General features: G+C 32.7%; 2 protein-coding genes across 2 annotated transcripts; both read left to right on the top strand.

Moving 5' to 3' along the window:
* The first annotated feature begins 12,786 nt into the window (after positions 1–12,786).
* Positions 12,787–14,632, top strand: LOC105772690 (60S ribosomal protein L37a). Its single transcript, XM_012594102.2, has 2 exons — positions 12,787–13,065; positions 14,156–14,632. The coding sequence occupies exons 1-2, from the start codon at positions 12,840–12,842 to the stop codon at positions 14,170–14,172; spliced, it is 243 nt and encodes an 80-aa protein (XP_012449556.2). The 5' UTR covers positions 12,787–12,839; the 3' UTR covers positions 14,173–14,632.
* Positions 14,633–14,959: 327 nt separating this feature from the next.
* On the top strand, positions 14,960–15,864 carry LOC105772691 (uncharacterized). The gene is made up of 2 exons (XM_012594103.2): positions 14,960–15,305; positions 15,447–15,864. The coding sequence occupies exons 1-2, from the start codon at positions 15,168–15,170 to the stop codon at positions 15,588–15,590; spliced, it is 282 nt and encodes a 93-aa protein (XP_012449557.1). The 5' UTR covers positions 14,960–15,167; the 3' UTR covers positions 15,591–15,864.
* Positions 15,865–16,027: the final 163 nt, after the last annotated feature.

Raw genomic sequence — 16,027 nt, forward strand, 5'->3', positions numbered from 1 at the left:
GAGTATAAAAGTTTTATATTTTTATATGTACAAGTTTTGAATTTATACATGTATAGACAAGTATAAAGTATTGGTTTAATAAAAGGTATATATATGTGTGTGTGTGTGTACTTAAGATTGAGAAATAAACATAGGTTTATATTGGTATAAAACTTTGTATTGGATCTATAATATGCAAATATACATGTATATGTCCTTGTATTGAATTCAGGTATGCCATTTATACAAGTTTATATGAGGTTCAATTATGCAAATATGCATATATATATATGTTCAGTAATGAGTTTAAGTATGAAATTTATATACGTATAAGGGAGGTTCGATTGTGTATGTATATTCAAGTAAAAATTCTTGAATGGAATTGAAGATATGAAATTATTAGTTTGGAATATCATAAGGTGTTGAATGCATGATATTAGGTAGTAGGCTTTAATGTATTAAGTTATATATATATATATATATATATATATATATATATATACATATGTTCGGATGTATAATTAAGTTATTGAGCTGAATTTGATGTCTGAACTTTATATACCTATGTGGATTAAAGATATAGTTTATAAATTATTGAGTTGAATTTTTATGTGGATAATATATACAAATATGATATATAACTTCTGTGAATTGAGATTTTAGGCTCATTGCCTATCAGGTTTATTGCCAGTGAAACATTTCAGACTTTACGTCTAGCAGGCTTAATGCCGATGAAATAATTTCAGACTTTACGCCTAGCAGGCTTAATGCCGGTGAAATAATATCAGACTTTACGTCTAGCAGGCTTAATGCCGGTGAAACATTTCAGACTATATGTCTAGCAGGCTAAGTGCCGGTGTACTGAATCAGGCTTTAAGTCTAGCAGGCTAAGTGCCAGTGAATCTGTTTAAAGAATGTGATTAAGTGTACAGTTTTATGATTTTGGTTATCTTTAATTGATGAGCATATATACCTTCGGTTAAGTGTGTTTAATGAATATGTACATATTCGGTCTATGCATTTGTAAAAATATACATACATGCTTTCGATTTATGCAGTCGATAAATGTATACGTATAAATATTCGGTATATGTATTTGATAAGTATCTACATATGCATTTGAAATGTATACACCTCTATTTATAATTATTTGATGAAGATGAATGCATTTGGTCACATGTATTAGATTTGTATTTGGTTATAAGTTTATTATGAGTATACATACAGTTGGATATGATATGTGTATAACATACATATATGCTCGGTTATATTCATTTTGTTGTAATGTTGTTTGGTATAAATATATATATTCAATTAAACGCATTTATTGTGTACATATATTTGACTATAAATAAAATGGTGCGAGTACAATAAATGTATAAATATTAATTATATGTGTTAATTGCAATCTCAAGAAATTAAATTAAAAGTTATATTATTTCTATATATATATATATATATTTCATTATGCAATAGACTTACTAAGCTATAAAAGCTTACTTTGTTTGTTTATGTCTTTGCTTTTATATACTTAAAGATCAAGCTTCAAGCTCGGGGATCGTCAACAAGATCATCACTCTATCTCTTGTCTCGGTATTAAACTGTTTAAATTTTAATTATGGCATGTACAAGCTAGATAAATGTTTTGGAAAGTCGTACTTTGATATATTGTATATGAAATTAATAGTCATACGAAAATTACTTATATTCTTATGCTTTAACTGGATTGTAATTTTAAAGAGAAATTTAAAATTTTACATGTTTAATATTAGACTAGCAATTTATATGTAACCGTTAAAATTATTGAACTATGCTGAATGTCTGTTCTAAGTTCTGTTTTGATTAGTAATGCCTCTTAACCCTAATTCGATGACGGATACGGGTTAGGGGTGTTACAAAATTAATTATCCAAATAAGCCTAATGACGTGCCTAATGCATCCAATATTGAAAATCTTTGTCTTAATGAAGAACAAACAATTCCTCTTGATATTAGCATTGGTGAAGAATAAACAATTCCTTCTTTGGATATTTATGATCCTAGAAATTAGACTATCTTAATAACAAAACAATGGGCATTTTAGATGAAAAGGGGCCTATATTAAGAGAAATGAATCTTGGTTTTCCTCTCAATAATAATAATAGGCATTTTTCATACACTTATTTTTCTAAGAAGTTGAGCAATGGTGAGATTAGAGATGGAAAATAGTTGGTTTATTCCAAACATGTTGACAAAGTCTTTTGTTTTTGTTGTAAGTTGTTTAAATCTATTAGTAATAAAAGTTTGTTAGCAAATGAGGGTTTAAGTGATTTGAGACATTTGTGATAGGCTCACACAACATGAAAACAGTGTTGAGCATATGACTAATATGAATACTTGGAATGAAATGAGAGTAAGGTTGGATAAAAATGAAATAATTGATAAAAGTTTGCAAGAATAGATTATGAAAGAGAAAGAGCGGTAGAGGTAAGTTTTATTTAGAATATTTTCAGTTGTGAAATGTCTTGCTGCTCATAATTTCGAGGATCCAATAAAAAACTCTATCAAGATAGCAACGATAATTTCCTGGGATTAATTGAAATGATTGCAAAATTCAATGTGATAATGCAAGATCATGTTAGACGCATTCAAAACCGTGAAATTCATTATCATTATCTTCGGCATAAAATTCAAAATGAGTTGGTTTCCTTTTTGGCCAATAGTGTTAAAAGTTCTATAGTAAGACCAACAAAGAGGCAAAATATTTTTCTATAATTCTTTCTTGTACCCCTGATATTGGTCATTAAGAACAAATGAATCTAATAGTACGATGTGTGAATATGTCAACTAATAAAATAAAAATTGAGAAGTACTTTTTAGAGTTTTTGAAGGTGGATGATACATCTAGATTGAGACTTTTTAATGAATTACAAGATGTTTTGAAGTCTCTTGATCTTAATGTTGATGACATAAGTAGGGTTGAGCATTCGATTGAGTCGAGTCAAATCAAGTCAAACAAATTTTGAGTTAGTCAAGTTGATGAATCATATTTTAGCAACCAAAGTCAATTTGAATTTTTTTTCAAATTGAATAAAAAAATTTCGAGTCAAGTTAATAGATCTTGTTATTTATACTCAATGTTGTGTTTACATTGACTAATTATTTAACTAGTAGACGAAATACAAGATTATTTAACTACAAAAGTAAGGCTGATGGGCAAACATTTATCAAAATGACGTAGTTTTGCCTTTTAACTTAATGATTTTGACTTTTAACTTTAGAAAAGGTAAATATTTATCAAAACGACGTAGTTTTGCCTTTTCTTATTCGGATTTTCAGATAACTTGAATTGTGTAATTCATATTCGAGTTAAATTGAAAATTTTGATTTTTTTTATTTGAGTTTATCTGAATAACTCGATTAACTCAAATAACTCAAACTATTTAATTCAAAATTTAAATTTTTTATCGAGTTTTTTAAATCAAATTGGATTTTGCTCACCCTTAGATGTAAGGGGTCAGGGTTATGATAATGGTTCCAATATGAAAACGAAGCACCAAGGTGTTCAAAAGCGATTTCTTGAAATAAACTCAAGAACATTATATATTCCTTGTAACACCCCAAACCCAGCCTAGACGTTATGGTCGAGCCTGGGAATGTTACGAAGTAGGGTTTTGAAATCAATCTTAAGTTGAAATTTCTCGTGTTAATTGTTACTAAGGGAGTCCACGTTTTAGGAAAACATATTATTTAACTCCTTTATAAAACTGTCAATTGTTTGTCTTTTTAAGTAAAACGTAGCATTTGCAGCGGAAGTTTGAAACTCATCGTTTTTGAAATCCAAACTTGTATTTTCAAAAACATTTGTTGCGTAAAACCGTTGTTTGCCAAACGTAGCAATTTAAAAGTCAAAACGCATCCAAAACCAAAATTATAAACAAACAGTCCAGAGAGCCCCAAAATTACAAAACTCTTAGAAAATCCCAATAATTAAATAATTTACTAGTTAAAAATAATTTTCGGACTAGTGGTCACCTTTGAGCCTCCGTTGCACCAACCCCCCATGCCTGAAGATTACCTGAACAAAACAGACAAACAGATGTAAGTTTTCAAAAACTCAGTGTGTAACTTAACAGAGACATGCATGTACATAAACTTAGATTTCTCAATATATCAGAATAGAAGCAGACATAAGTCCTTAACAGAATTAGATCATATCAGACTTGGGTTATCAGAACATACAGATATGCAAAATCCTACCCCATTTTCTACACACCATCTTCGACCATCCCAACACACCATGTGGGGTTTAAAATATCCACCTATCTCAACACACCACATAGTGTCTTTACGACACTTATCAGAATAGTTGCAGTCAAGCTGCCAGTATATCAGCGGAATGTTGCCTCACAGATCACTTCCTCCACATATACTAATCCCACCCCATACATAGATATGAATAACAGATAACAAATATAATAGAACTAACATATCCCGCATGCTTATATACAAATAACATACATGATATTACGAATCAGTCAAATCATACATATCAATTTCTAAATGCTCAAATCAGTCTATCAGAATTACAGATATCTTGGATTAGGGTTTGTTTTGCCCTTACCGAACCTATGGAAGGCCCACAATCGATCAAAACAACATATGTGACCCTAGGGAAAATTTTAGAATTTTGGGTCCACACGCCCAAATTGGCATTGCCCGTGTGGCCCACACGGCCTGGCCCACAACCCACACGCCCAAATCGACCTAGCCTGTGTGACCCATATAGCCACACACTTGTCTAATACACAGTCGTCTGTCGCACAAGGCTAGGCACACGCCCATGTGGAGTCAACATACCACTTTTTCAACTTTTGCCAAATCTCGTTTCCTCGTGTTTTCGTTACACACTTGGTTCGTTTTCGATACTACAGCAATCCCGAAACCACCAGAACCTAGAAACAGCAACCCAAACGCTATATTAGCAATAAATTTACGAACTCAACCAAGAATTTAATTTTGATTAAAGCCTCTCAAAACCCTATTATGTGCAACACTTACCACCAACGAGCAAAACACTCAACACTCAAAGCGATGGAGGAGCACCAGCCACTTCTTGTCTTTCCCCTAAACGAGAAATAACGAACACCATCAATGGATTCCATAAAACAAAATTGAAATCCCCCACAACGTAATACTGAAAAGAACTACTAAAAAACTTACCTAATCAGCACGAATCGAGGAACCCCTAAAAGCATGATGACGACAATTAGAATCGAAGAAGGGAGCAACAATAAAAATTTGTAAAAGAAGCAAAGGAAAGAGAGAACGTTAGAAAAGGATTGGGAAACAGAAAAAAAATAAACGTGAAAAGAAAAATGGAGAGGGAAATTTTGAGGAAAGGAAAAATAAAAAAAATAAAAAAAAATTTAAGATAACCAGAATCCCAACTCCCCACTAACCCACTGAAACCGATATCAGATTCTCATCCAACAACTTCAGAGTTTCAGTTCCATCAAATCTCTGTCACACCATCGAAACAAAAATTATCATCCACGCTCATACAAAAATTTGAACACGAAACCTCAAAGCAAGCTAACAATAGGATATAAGTCAAATCGTCAAGGGATATGCTAGGATCAAAATAGCAAAAATTTTCAACAATGGGGCTTAAACCCAATACCTCAAACACAAACCCATAACATTTAACCACTAAAACAAATACTCAATTATGATATATTTCACAGAAACAAAGTTAAATAACCAGGGTGTTACATTCATTGTGCTTATCATGGTTTGAATCTTACTCTTAGTGATATGTCACATTCTTGCATTAGAGCTATTTCTTTTCTTTTTTTTTGGAATTTTTTCAAAGCATATATTCATTATTTTCAGGTTCTACAAAAAGATGGAAAATTTTGCTCAACAATGTCATTGAATTAACTGTGAAATTTTTATCTAATACTCGTTGGGCTAGTCAAATTAAAAGTGTTAAAGCTATTAGATTTCAAATTCCCCAAAGAAGATTGGTTTTGTTGAAATTATATGAATCTTATGATGATGCAAAGTCAAAGAGTGAAGGATGGTCAATGCACTTGAGAGTCTTGAGTTTTTACTTGGTATGGTAATTTGGTATGAAATTTTATTTGCTATAAATATGGTGAGCAAGAAATTACAATCTAAGTCTATGTGCGTTGACACCACCATAAAACAATTAGAAGGTGTATTGTCGTATTTTGAAAAGTATAGAAATGAATATTTTACTTCTAGTATAAATATTGCTAAAAGTATTGCACTTGATATGTATGTAGAGCCTACCCTTCCAACAAAGCGTCATGTTATTAGAAAAAAAACAATTCGATGAGAATAACCAAGAGGATGAAGAAATTTAGTCGGTTGATGAATTATTTAAAGTTGATTATTTTTTAGTTATTGTAGACATGGAAATTACTTCTTTGAAGAGCATATTTGAGCAACTAAAAACATTTGAAAGCATTTTTGGGTTTTTCTTTGATTCAAACAAGTTAAGGTCATTGGATCAAAAGGAATTGAGAGAATGTTGTGCTACTTTTCACTCTACCTTTTCTCATGGTGATTCATCAGATGTTGATTCAAATGATCTTTTCTCTTAATTGAAAGTTTGTAATTTATTTTACCAAATGAATTAATGTTAGCCATTGAAATTCTTGAGTTTGTTGAATATGCATATTGCTATCTGAATGCTTCAATCACTTATAGAATTTTTTTTAACGGTACCTATGATTATGGCATCATCTGAAAGAAGTTTTTCAAAGCTAAAGTTAATTAAAACTTACTTAAGGTCGTCAATGTCACAAGAAAGATTGAATCGTTTGACAATTTTATTAGTCGAGAAGGATTTTCTGGAAAACATTGATGTTGATGTTATCATTAATGATTTTGCATCTCGGAATGCTCGTAAAGTCATCCAACTTCCCGTACCATTTTTTATGATCAAGCTAGTGTGATGGTGGAAGCACTTTCCCCAGTCTAACTGGCAACGTTGAGCTGGATTAAATTCTACCACCAGTTGAAATTGTGCGAACTATGCACGCCAACAATGACCTTTCATCAAGCAGAATGATCCCTGAAGTTTTGGCCGATATCAAGATATTAGTCTGCCTAGTGGAAACTGACTTTTCAGGTGAAGTAACATTAACACCATTGTTGATTGTTGTTCCACTGAAATTAATAGAGTGCTCATGATTGCTCATGTTCAGAATAGTTAGCTTTACATTTAAGGTAGCTATTACAGCAGCTACATGTTGTTTTGCAATGCCAAGTTCTCTACTTGCCTCAGTCATGATCCGCCTAAATATGTTTGGAGTTTCTAGGCCATATATAGTCTTAAAAGTTGTCTCAGAAAAAAAAAAAACAAACTAGACCAAGAGGTTCAAACAAATAATTGTTGTTCAGATGCCAAGGAAAACAATCATGTGAAATTATCAACAAAAAATCTTTGTTTATACTTCTTTCACCAAGACTCTCTCCTAATGTAGCAACGCCTATTTCACCTGAGATTATTGGAACCAAATTTTCAGTAACATCTTTCACAAACTTACTTTTCAAATCAAGTGCAAGTAATTTTCCTCTAAAAGGCTGCATCACCTTTACGATGTTACTTGCCTTCAAGCTGTCTTGCTTTTTCTTGAGTTCAACATTGAATTCTCTCTCGGAAGAATCTGTTTAATTGTAGAAATTGAATCAGCCCTTTTTATTCAGAATTAACACCCGGCATGGTTTCCCTTAAGATGTCCAAGAGACTTTCAACTTGCCTCCAATCCTTCCCTTCTTCTAAAGATGTGTTTATGATTGTATGAACAACCAAAGACTCTCCATGAACCGTATGAACATCAATTGCTCCACTTTCTTTAGGATATTCATTATAAATAGATTCTAACATATCATAATCTTCCTATTCTACATGCATCTTGCAAAGAGAATCAACAACTTCCACGTTGATTCCTCCCTTGTTTGATTGAAGGGCATGCATCGACCGCTCCTTCAATTCACCTCCTACCACATGATCTACGAGTCCAACATCATGAAAGGGGTTTTCTTACTCGCCAAAATCAAATTTATCAGTGACATGGCCTTCCGGAATGTCAAACTGGTTGTGGGCACCTTTTGGAATTTCCATCAAGGTTCCCTTTTGTTCTTGTCACAACCAAGCATAAACTACACGCAACAATTCTTCAGTCGTACGTCGTAGCGCAGCTAATTCTGTTTCTTGACATTGATTTCATCTTCCTTGACCACTAATGCGTCCAACCATAGGTTAATAACAAATCCTAATATAACCCTTAGGATCTAATTAGGCTCTGATTACTAAAGTTGATGTAGATTGGGGAAGAAAACAACAGTAAATTAACGAATTAGGGCTAAGCAAATGAACTATAGAAAACGTTAGGTTATAGAAAAACTTTAGGTTTCTTTATTAAATTCAAAGAAATACTAATAAAAGTCTGCTGTTGAAAAAGCTGTTACAATATATATAGGAGACTTCCTTGCAAGCAAAGTTTCTAGTCTTCCTTGCAAATAAAATAAACTGAAATAATAAAATATATTTATTTTTTAATTTTAAGCTCCTGCATAACAGTTACACCCAAATTTGAATATTATGTGGCTTTTCAAATGCATCCTTAAAACAAAATAAAGCTAGAGATAATCTATTCATGATTTAGATAAAATGAGTTGAATCTAAAACATCTAACTCTTAGAGCTTTGATCTTGACCAGCACCATCAAGATCTGATTGAATTTTTTTATCAAGTATTTAAACCCTATTAATAGTTAATATTCACATTTGAGAAAAAAAAAGGATGTAATTGTGAATCAATAAGACTTAGCAATCTTTTTAAAAGAAATACTCAACAAATAATGGTAGTCATTTGCATATTCCTGGCAAGGTGTGTGCATGGACTATTGTTCCTGACATCCATGAAAACTGGATGGTTGATTTTATCAGTTTTATATCTAATGTGATTAGTATTGGAATTGAAACGTGGGCATTTGGAGATGGGTTAAATTTTGCTTTATAATTTAATTTCAAAAAGTTTCTAATGGAAATCAATGTTCAAATTGTTATAAATTATGTTATATCTTGATCCGGTCAGAACATGTGGCAATGTGAGAAGTGACTTGAGAAGTACTCATAGATGACCTTTCGTCTTACACCACCTGGGTTTGACTAGCCACTTGGGTGCTTCACACCTCCATCAGGCCATCCGTTAATAGCAGACTCCTTTTTAGGCCACCCGTTATTAGTAGGTATACACTTATCCCCAAGAGGGGACTATTAAAGGACTACTGAGGTATAATAATCTCGTATTACCTCAACAAAGGAATGTCAAAGCAGTACCATGCTTGACAGCAACCAATGTGTAACGGACAATCACCATCTATATTTTTGGTGACATGGTACCTGTAGAGGCCCAATTTAGCCCAGGCCCGAAACAAAACCAAAATAATAAAGTTAAATGACCTATGTACAACAGGCCCAAACGGCCCGAATTCTAAACGGCCCAAAGGGGCCCAAAGACTAGGCAAGCACAAGGAACCCTAGGGTTCCCTCTCCTTTGCGCCGCTCCTCCTCGGGCGCAACGCCCACGCCTCGTCCCGAGGCCTGCTCAGCCTCCATTGGCACCAAAATGGCAATCCTCTTCGTTGACCCCCGACACCTGCAAAAAAGACCAAAAGAAGCAGAACAGAAACAGCAAAGAGAAGACAGAAACAAAAGCAAAACATAGAAAAAATAGCAAACAGTAACATGGACTAACAGTGTAATCGTGGCTATAAAAGCCACTAAAATAACCTTGTAAAAAAAAGACAACAGAGAACAAAAATCAATCTAGAAAAATCCAAGGTTGATATTTTTATTTCTAACTTTTGCTTCTTTTTTGATTTTATCTTTTTTCTTTTTTGTGCGTACTATTACAGGAATAAAACGAAAAAGGGTTTTGAAACGTACCTGAGGTTTGACCATGAACCACCGTCAGAGATCTTCTCCGTTCGTCAAGGTCACGGAAGCCTTTAGGGCTTCGATCGGATCGCGACCGGAAAGACGGTGAGGCCGAAGGGTTGCCTTTTGTTTAGGTTCCAAAAACACCCGAATAGGGTTTATTTACATTTTTTTTAAAAAAGGGAAAAGAAAAGGGGACCCCCCCTAAAAAATGATTTTGGGCCTTCTGGCACGGTGGAGCTACGGCAGTGAGTGGCGGAGCCATCGTGCGAGCTCGCCGGCGGCATAGGCCGGGTTTGAGGGCCTAGAGAGAAGGGGGAGAGAAAAAGGGGAGAGTTTGATTCTTTTTTTTTTTAGAAATGAGGCTGAAATGGGAGTAAAAAAAAATTTTAGTTTAAATAATAAAAATGAAACGGCGCCGTTTTAGCCTTTAAGATCCGCGCGCGACCCGACCCGCTCCAGGGGGGATCCGCACGTTTCTGTAAAATGGGATATTTGCGCCCTTGGTCCTTCCTTTTTCGCGAACTGCTGCAATTTGGTTCTTTTCTGTTTTTTTTCTTTTAATTTGACCCCATATTTTGCGCTTGTCTCAATCTGGACCTGTACAAAGTGATCCGTATAAGGAATGGGGATATTGCGCGATAAGTCCCTTCTCCTTGACGCGCGTTTCACCTTAGTCCTTTGCCATAATTTTTATTTCATTTTAAAATCTGTCATTTAATTTAGTTTTAATTTCAGTTTGGTTCTGGGTCTGTTATTTTATTATTATTATTATTATTATTATTATTATTCTTAAACTGTTTATCTATTTAATTCCATATGTCTTATTAGAATTATTCTATTATTAAATTAATTATTTTAATCACTATTATATCATTATTGTCATGACCTACTTATTTGTGCCATTTTTAGTTTCAATATTTTGTTGTATATCTACATGCTTACATTTTGTCAGATATACACACGTACATTTTAATTTGTTTTATATATACATTCATACTTATATATTATTTTTATGCCTCATATGTACATATATGTACACACTTCTATACATACATTTTTATAATACATGTATATACATGCATACACTTTACAACACATACATTCCCACTTTTTGTTATTTTAAATATACATATATACATTATATTTTAGACATATTTTACCATACATCAAAAGAAAATTTTTCTAAATAAGGCAATATTTTGCGTTTAGAAATTCGAGAAAACGTGCCCTAACGTGCTCGGTTTCGATTACTCGTTTGGCCAAATAGCCAAATATCCTTTTTAAACTTTTAAAATAAGGTAATATTTCGCGTTTGGAAAATCGAGGAAACGTGCCCTAACGTGTTGGGTTTCGATTCCTCGTTCGACCAAATAGCCAAATATCATTTTTAAACTTTCAAAATGAGGCAATGTTTTGCGTTTGGAAATTCGAGAGAATTTGCCCTAACGTGCTGGGTTTCGATTTCTCGTTCGACCAAATAGCTAAATATCTTCTTAATTTTCAATCAATATTATTCGACTTTTCTTTAAGGATCGTATTTTTAAAATCTCTTTAAAATTTTCAATCCTCGACATTAAGACATTAATTAATCAACTTAGGTACCAATTTTTGGGCGTTACGAGGGTGCTAACCCTTCCTCGTACGTAACCAACTCCCGAACCTATTTTTCTGAATTTCGTAGACCAAAATCGTTGTTTTAATAAAATTAAATTGCTTATTAAAAACAACCCATTTTACGAGGTGCCCCGATCACACCTCATCAAAAAAAGATTGGTGGCGACTCCCGTTTTGTTTTCATTTTTCAAAACCCAAATTGACTCCGTTTTCATCCGAAAAATGGTGTCAACAGTACCGTTAAGCATAGGGACCTTCACCGTATACATACCTCAAGACACATGATGATAAGATTATTTTTTTCTCCCTTTCACCAACCTTAAGCATTTTATCCTAGCACAGTCTCCCCAACCTCTCCTTTCTTCTTTCTCCTTTGATACTTCAACTCTTCCTATGTCACAGGTGAATCTACTTTTTTATCTTCACCACCATCTCCTCCATTGTTGAACAATAGTATCAACAAAATACGTTTGGAATTCTGATTTGGATATTTGCTCTCTTGGGGGCTACTCCCGTTTAAGCTGGACTAGTTTCGATTGCAGTATACCTACAAGGAAGGAAATCATGTAGGCGATATGTTGGAGTAGTGATTTAAATAGTGAATATTGTAACATCAATGAACTTTTGTGTGTTTTGGACTCCTGATTGTTGTATACCCAACAATGCTCTCAAGTTTAATGAAATGTTCTGTTTTTAGATTAAAGACAATTCAAGTTGAAGACCAGTACAAACACTTCTTGTCAATAGCTAGTCATGCCTGCGCAATTTTAAACTAATAAGGGTCCATTTTTTATACAAAATTCTTTTAATATAGTGTATTTTGAAGAAAAAAATGTTAAATTTAATCTGAACTAATTCAAAGTTTGTATCATTATTTAAAAATTATTTTATACTGATATTTTATATACTTTAGAATTAAATTTAAATAAAATGTTTTTATATATAATTAATTTTATTAAATTAAAAATTTGTTCAAATTAGATTTAATATGGACCGAACAAATAACTTAAAGTTTGGAGAGATCTTATTATTATTCATGGAGTAAATAACACATTTTTGAATTTTAGAAACTTTTATATTTTCATATTTTTAAATTATATACATTTTAGTTTTAAAGAGTTTTTAATTTTCACATTTTATGATTTTTATATTTTTATTAGAAATAAAAAACTTTTAATTTTTAAAACATTTTTTGAACTATTTATATGTTTTTAAAAAGTAAGGACCAAAGATGGAGGAAAATATGGTAGCCGTTATGGTGCCAGTTTGAGGAAGCAAATTAAGAAGATGGAGGTGAGTCAACACAGCAAGTACTTCTGCGAGTTGGGTGGAAAGTATGCAGTGAAGAGAAAGGCTGTAGGAATGTGGGGCTGCAAGGATTGCGGGAAAGATAAAGCTGGTGGTGCTTATACTTTGAACATTGCCAGCGCTGTGACGGTGAAGAGTACTATGAGGAGGTTGAGGGAGCAAACCGAGAGCCGAGCTGCTGCTGACTACGTTATGTTCAACTTTGGTATGATGTTTTTGTATGTGTCGACTACAAACCAGTTGAGTCATTTTGTTCACAATTATGATGCTTAGTTCTTAATTTTATATCTTAACTCTGGTGTTGAAATATTTGAGTATTGTTATTTCAAAAAAAAAAAACCGGAGAGTAGAGATTAAATTGATAAAAAATTGTAAGTAATGAAAGCTAAAAAGTTATTACATGTCTCTATAATTTAACTTAAATATCAAAGAATAATGAAAGTGTCAACTCCGACACCTCCTTAACTTATTTTCTTTTACTAGTTACATTCCTCTATACCTCATCTTCCATCTAAAGCTTTACCAATTCAAACCTGTATTAACATCTATTTTAAGGTAATTAAAAACAATAAGAGTTTTGAAAAAATACATACCATATTTTTTTATTTGATTTTAATTAGTTTCTAGTATTTTTTTTCCTTTCCTTTTCCTTACATCCAAACAATTAAAGTTTACATTAAAAAAAAATCCTTTTATATCCAAACAAAGAAAAATGATATCCTTATATTTCTTTCCTACCTTTCACTTTCCGTCCATCCAATTTAAGGAAATGAATAACACTGTAATAAGATACAATGGAAATGTCACTTCCACTACAATCCAACAGGATAAAGGAAATGACGTTATTTATATATTTATTTATTTATATTTTAGAACAAAATAAACTTTGTTCAATGATTTTTAATATTGTTTGACAAAGTTTCAAAATTCTTCATAAATATTTTTAAAAACAATAAATTTTAAGTAAATAATCAATAACTTTTATATGGTATTTTAAAAAATATATTTTTACATAGAAAATTTAAAGTTATTTTTACTATTTTAAATATAAAATATTGATTTTATCATTAAAATAAAAATAATTATAAAATAAATAAAAATAAAATTTGACGTTCTTCATAAATCATTTAAACACTTTGATTTTTGATATTTTAATCTCAATCCTATTAGATGTTAATTAAAAGTTTATATTTTACTACAACGATAACTTAATTGATTATTTTATATCTACCAATGGAAAAGTTGAAATAATTTCATTTCCAATAATAGCCATGGTAATGTTGATGTTGTTGTAGGTACATGTTTTGTCTAGGTTGGGAGCTTTCTAAACTCAAAATCAAGTGAGCTCCATCGCCTTCAGAAGGTGCTGGGAGTTCATTGGAGGTCGCCGAAAAAAGGATGGGTAAAGTTGAACACAAATGGTGCATTGTCGGAAAACAGTAATAATGCTACTATTGAATGAGCATTTAGAGACCATGATGTCAATTGAATGTGCAGTTCTACTATGTGGATTGGAAAGGTCTCAATTTATAATGGGAGTTTAGTTTTAGACAATTGGAATTGGAGTGTGACAATATTTTTGTTGTGGAAACTATCTTAGCTGGTGGTGCGGGTAATTGTATGATATCAGAGTTACGTTTGATTAGTCAACTTCTATGCCGAAATTAAAAAGTTTATTTTCAACATATCCCTAAGGAACACAACAGAGTAACTGAATGGATGGCTAAGTTTGTAAACGGGAATTATGATGAGATGCAGGTAAATGAAGATACTTCAACCTTATTATGGGAACTTCTCAAGGTTAATCTTAATTCAATAGTTGTTATTTTTAACTAATTTGTTGTCATTACATTTCGCTTCCTAATGGTTTTTAAAAAAAAATGAAAAACTTTTATGTTTATATTAAACAATAAATTATAAATCTAGCAAAAAGATATTTATATTACTTTTTTTATTATTTTTTTAAAGAAAAAGAGTGAATAAGAGAGAAAAGGAAAGGATGAAAGGAAATTCCCCACAGCCAGTAGAGTCCAACAGTAATTATCATATCTGCGTCATCTTGGGTTTTTTGGATTAGAATCTTAGATATCCAAACAAAACCCCAATGAAAAGTGGTGAAGATGCTGACAAATTAAAAAGGTTGGAGTACGTGCCCCCATCTCTAAAGTTGTATACTTCCTACGCAATAATGTTCCTTCCCCCCTTCTTCTATATAATTCTGCCAACACTACAGCCTTCTGGTTGTTTGAACGCCGAATGATACTTTAATTTCATCCAAAAGAATCCTTTTCTGCAGAAGCTGAAGCGATGTTGGAAGGCAAAGCTATGATAAAAGAAACTGATATGCCTGAGAAGATGCAAACCCAAGCCATGGATTCTGCTTCTCAGGCACTTGATCTTTATGATGTTTCTGACTGCATCTCTATTGCTGCTCACATCAAGAAGGTTCAAACTTGCAACACCCTTTTCTCCTCGTTTGTTTTTTATGTCTAAGAATTTAGTATTACAAGGTTCAAACTTGGTTCTGGGGCATCTTCATGTTTGTGTGTGTATTTGTTTGGGTTTGGATTTTTTTTTTTTTTGCAGGAATTTGACAAGGAATATGGAGGTGGATGGCAATGTGTGGTGGGTTCAAACTTTGGGTGTTTCTTCACTCATACAAAAGGGACTTTTGTTTATTTTGCTTTGGGGACCCTCAATTTCCTTATATTCAAGGGGGCAGCTTCTTAATTTTCTTGTACTTACGAAGACAAGCAGAGTGTGAGAGAAGGCCAAAAGGGCACTTCACCCCACATCTAAAACAGCTTTATTGGTCAGCAGAGATATGTAAAGAATAATATGCTTGCTGTTGCCAAGATTTCTGTTTAAATGATATCCTTCTTGTTAAAAAGTCTCCTATGCTTGTTTGCAATATTCTTGATTTCAACTGCATTTGATACTGTGGTGGGGATAGAATAGTGTAAATTATTTTTTTATTGAGAAATCCTTTGTTTGCATTTTGTTATATGGTGGTTGTCTTTTTCAGTAGGCAAGCTGCTGCTTATAGATTAATGGCAGTTGGCAAACTCCAACGCCAGAAATGATGAATGATTGAGCCTCGATTATTTTTCAAAGGGAATGAGTCAGTCAAGCTGCCGTGCCCTTTTTGAAATCTAAGCTTGACACAT

The sequence above is a fragment of the Gossypium raimondii genome, chromosome 6 (genome assembly GCF_025698545.1).
Source record: "Gossypium raimondii isolate GPD5lz chromosome 6, ASM2569854v1, whole genome shotgun sequence".
Classification (NCBI taxonomy): domain Eukaryota; kingdom Viridiplantae; phylum Streptophyta; class Magnoliopsida; order Malvales; family Malvaceae; genus Gossypium; species Gossypium raimondii.

Bases quoted from the DNA above. Each gene is read 5' to 3' on its own strand.
- LOC105772690 (XM_012594102.2), top strand. From the start codon at position 12,840: ATGGAGGTGAGTCAACACAGCAAGTACTTCTGCGAGTTGGGTGGAAAG.
- LOC105772691 (XM_012594103.2), top strand. From the start codon at position 15,168: ATGTTGGAAGGCAAAGCTATGATAAAAGAAACTGATATGCCTGAGAAG. The intron at 15,306-15,446 runs GTTCAAACTTGC...TTTTTTTTGCAG, and splicing joins TTGCTGCTCACATCAAGAAG to GAATTTGACAAGGAATATGG.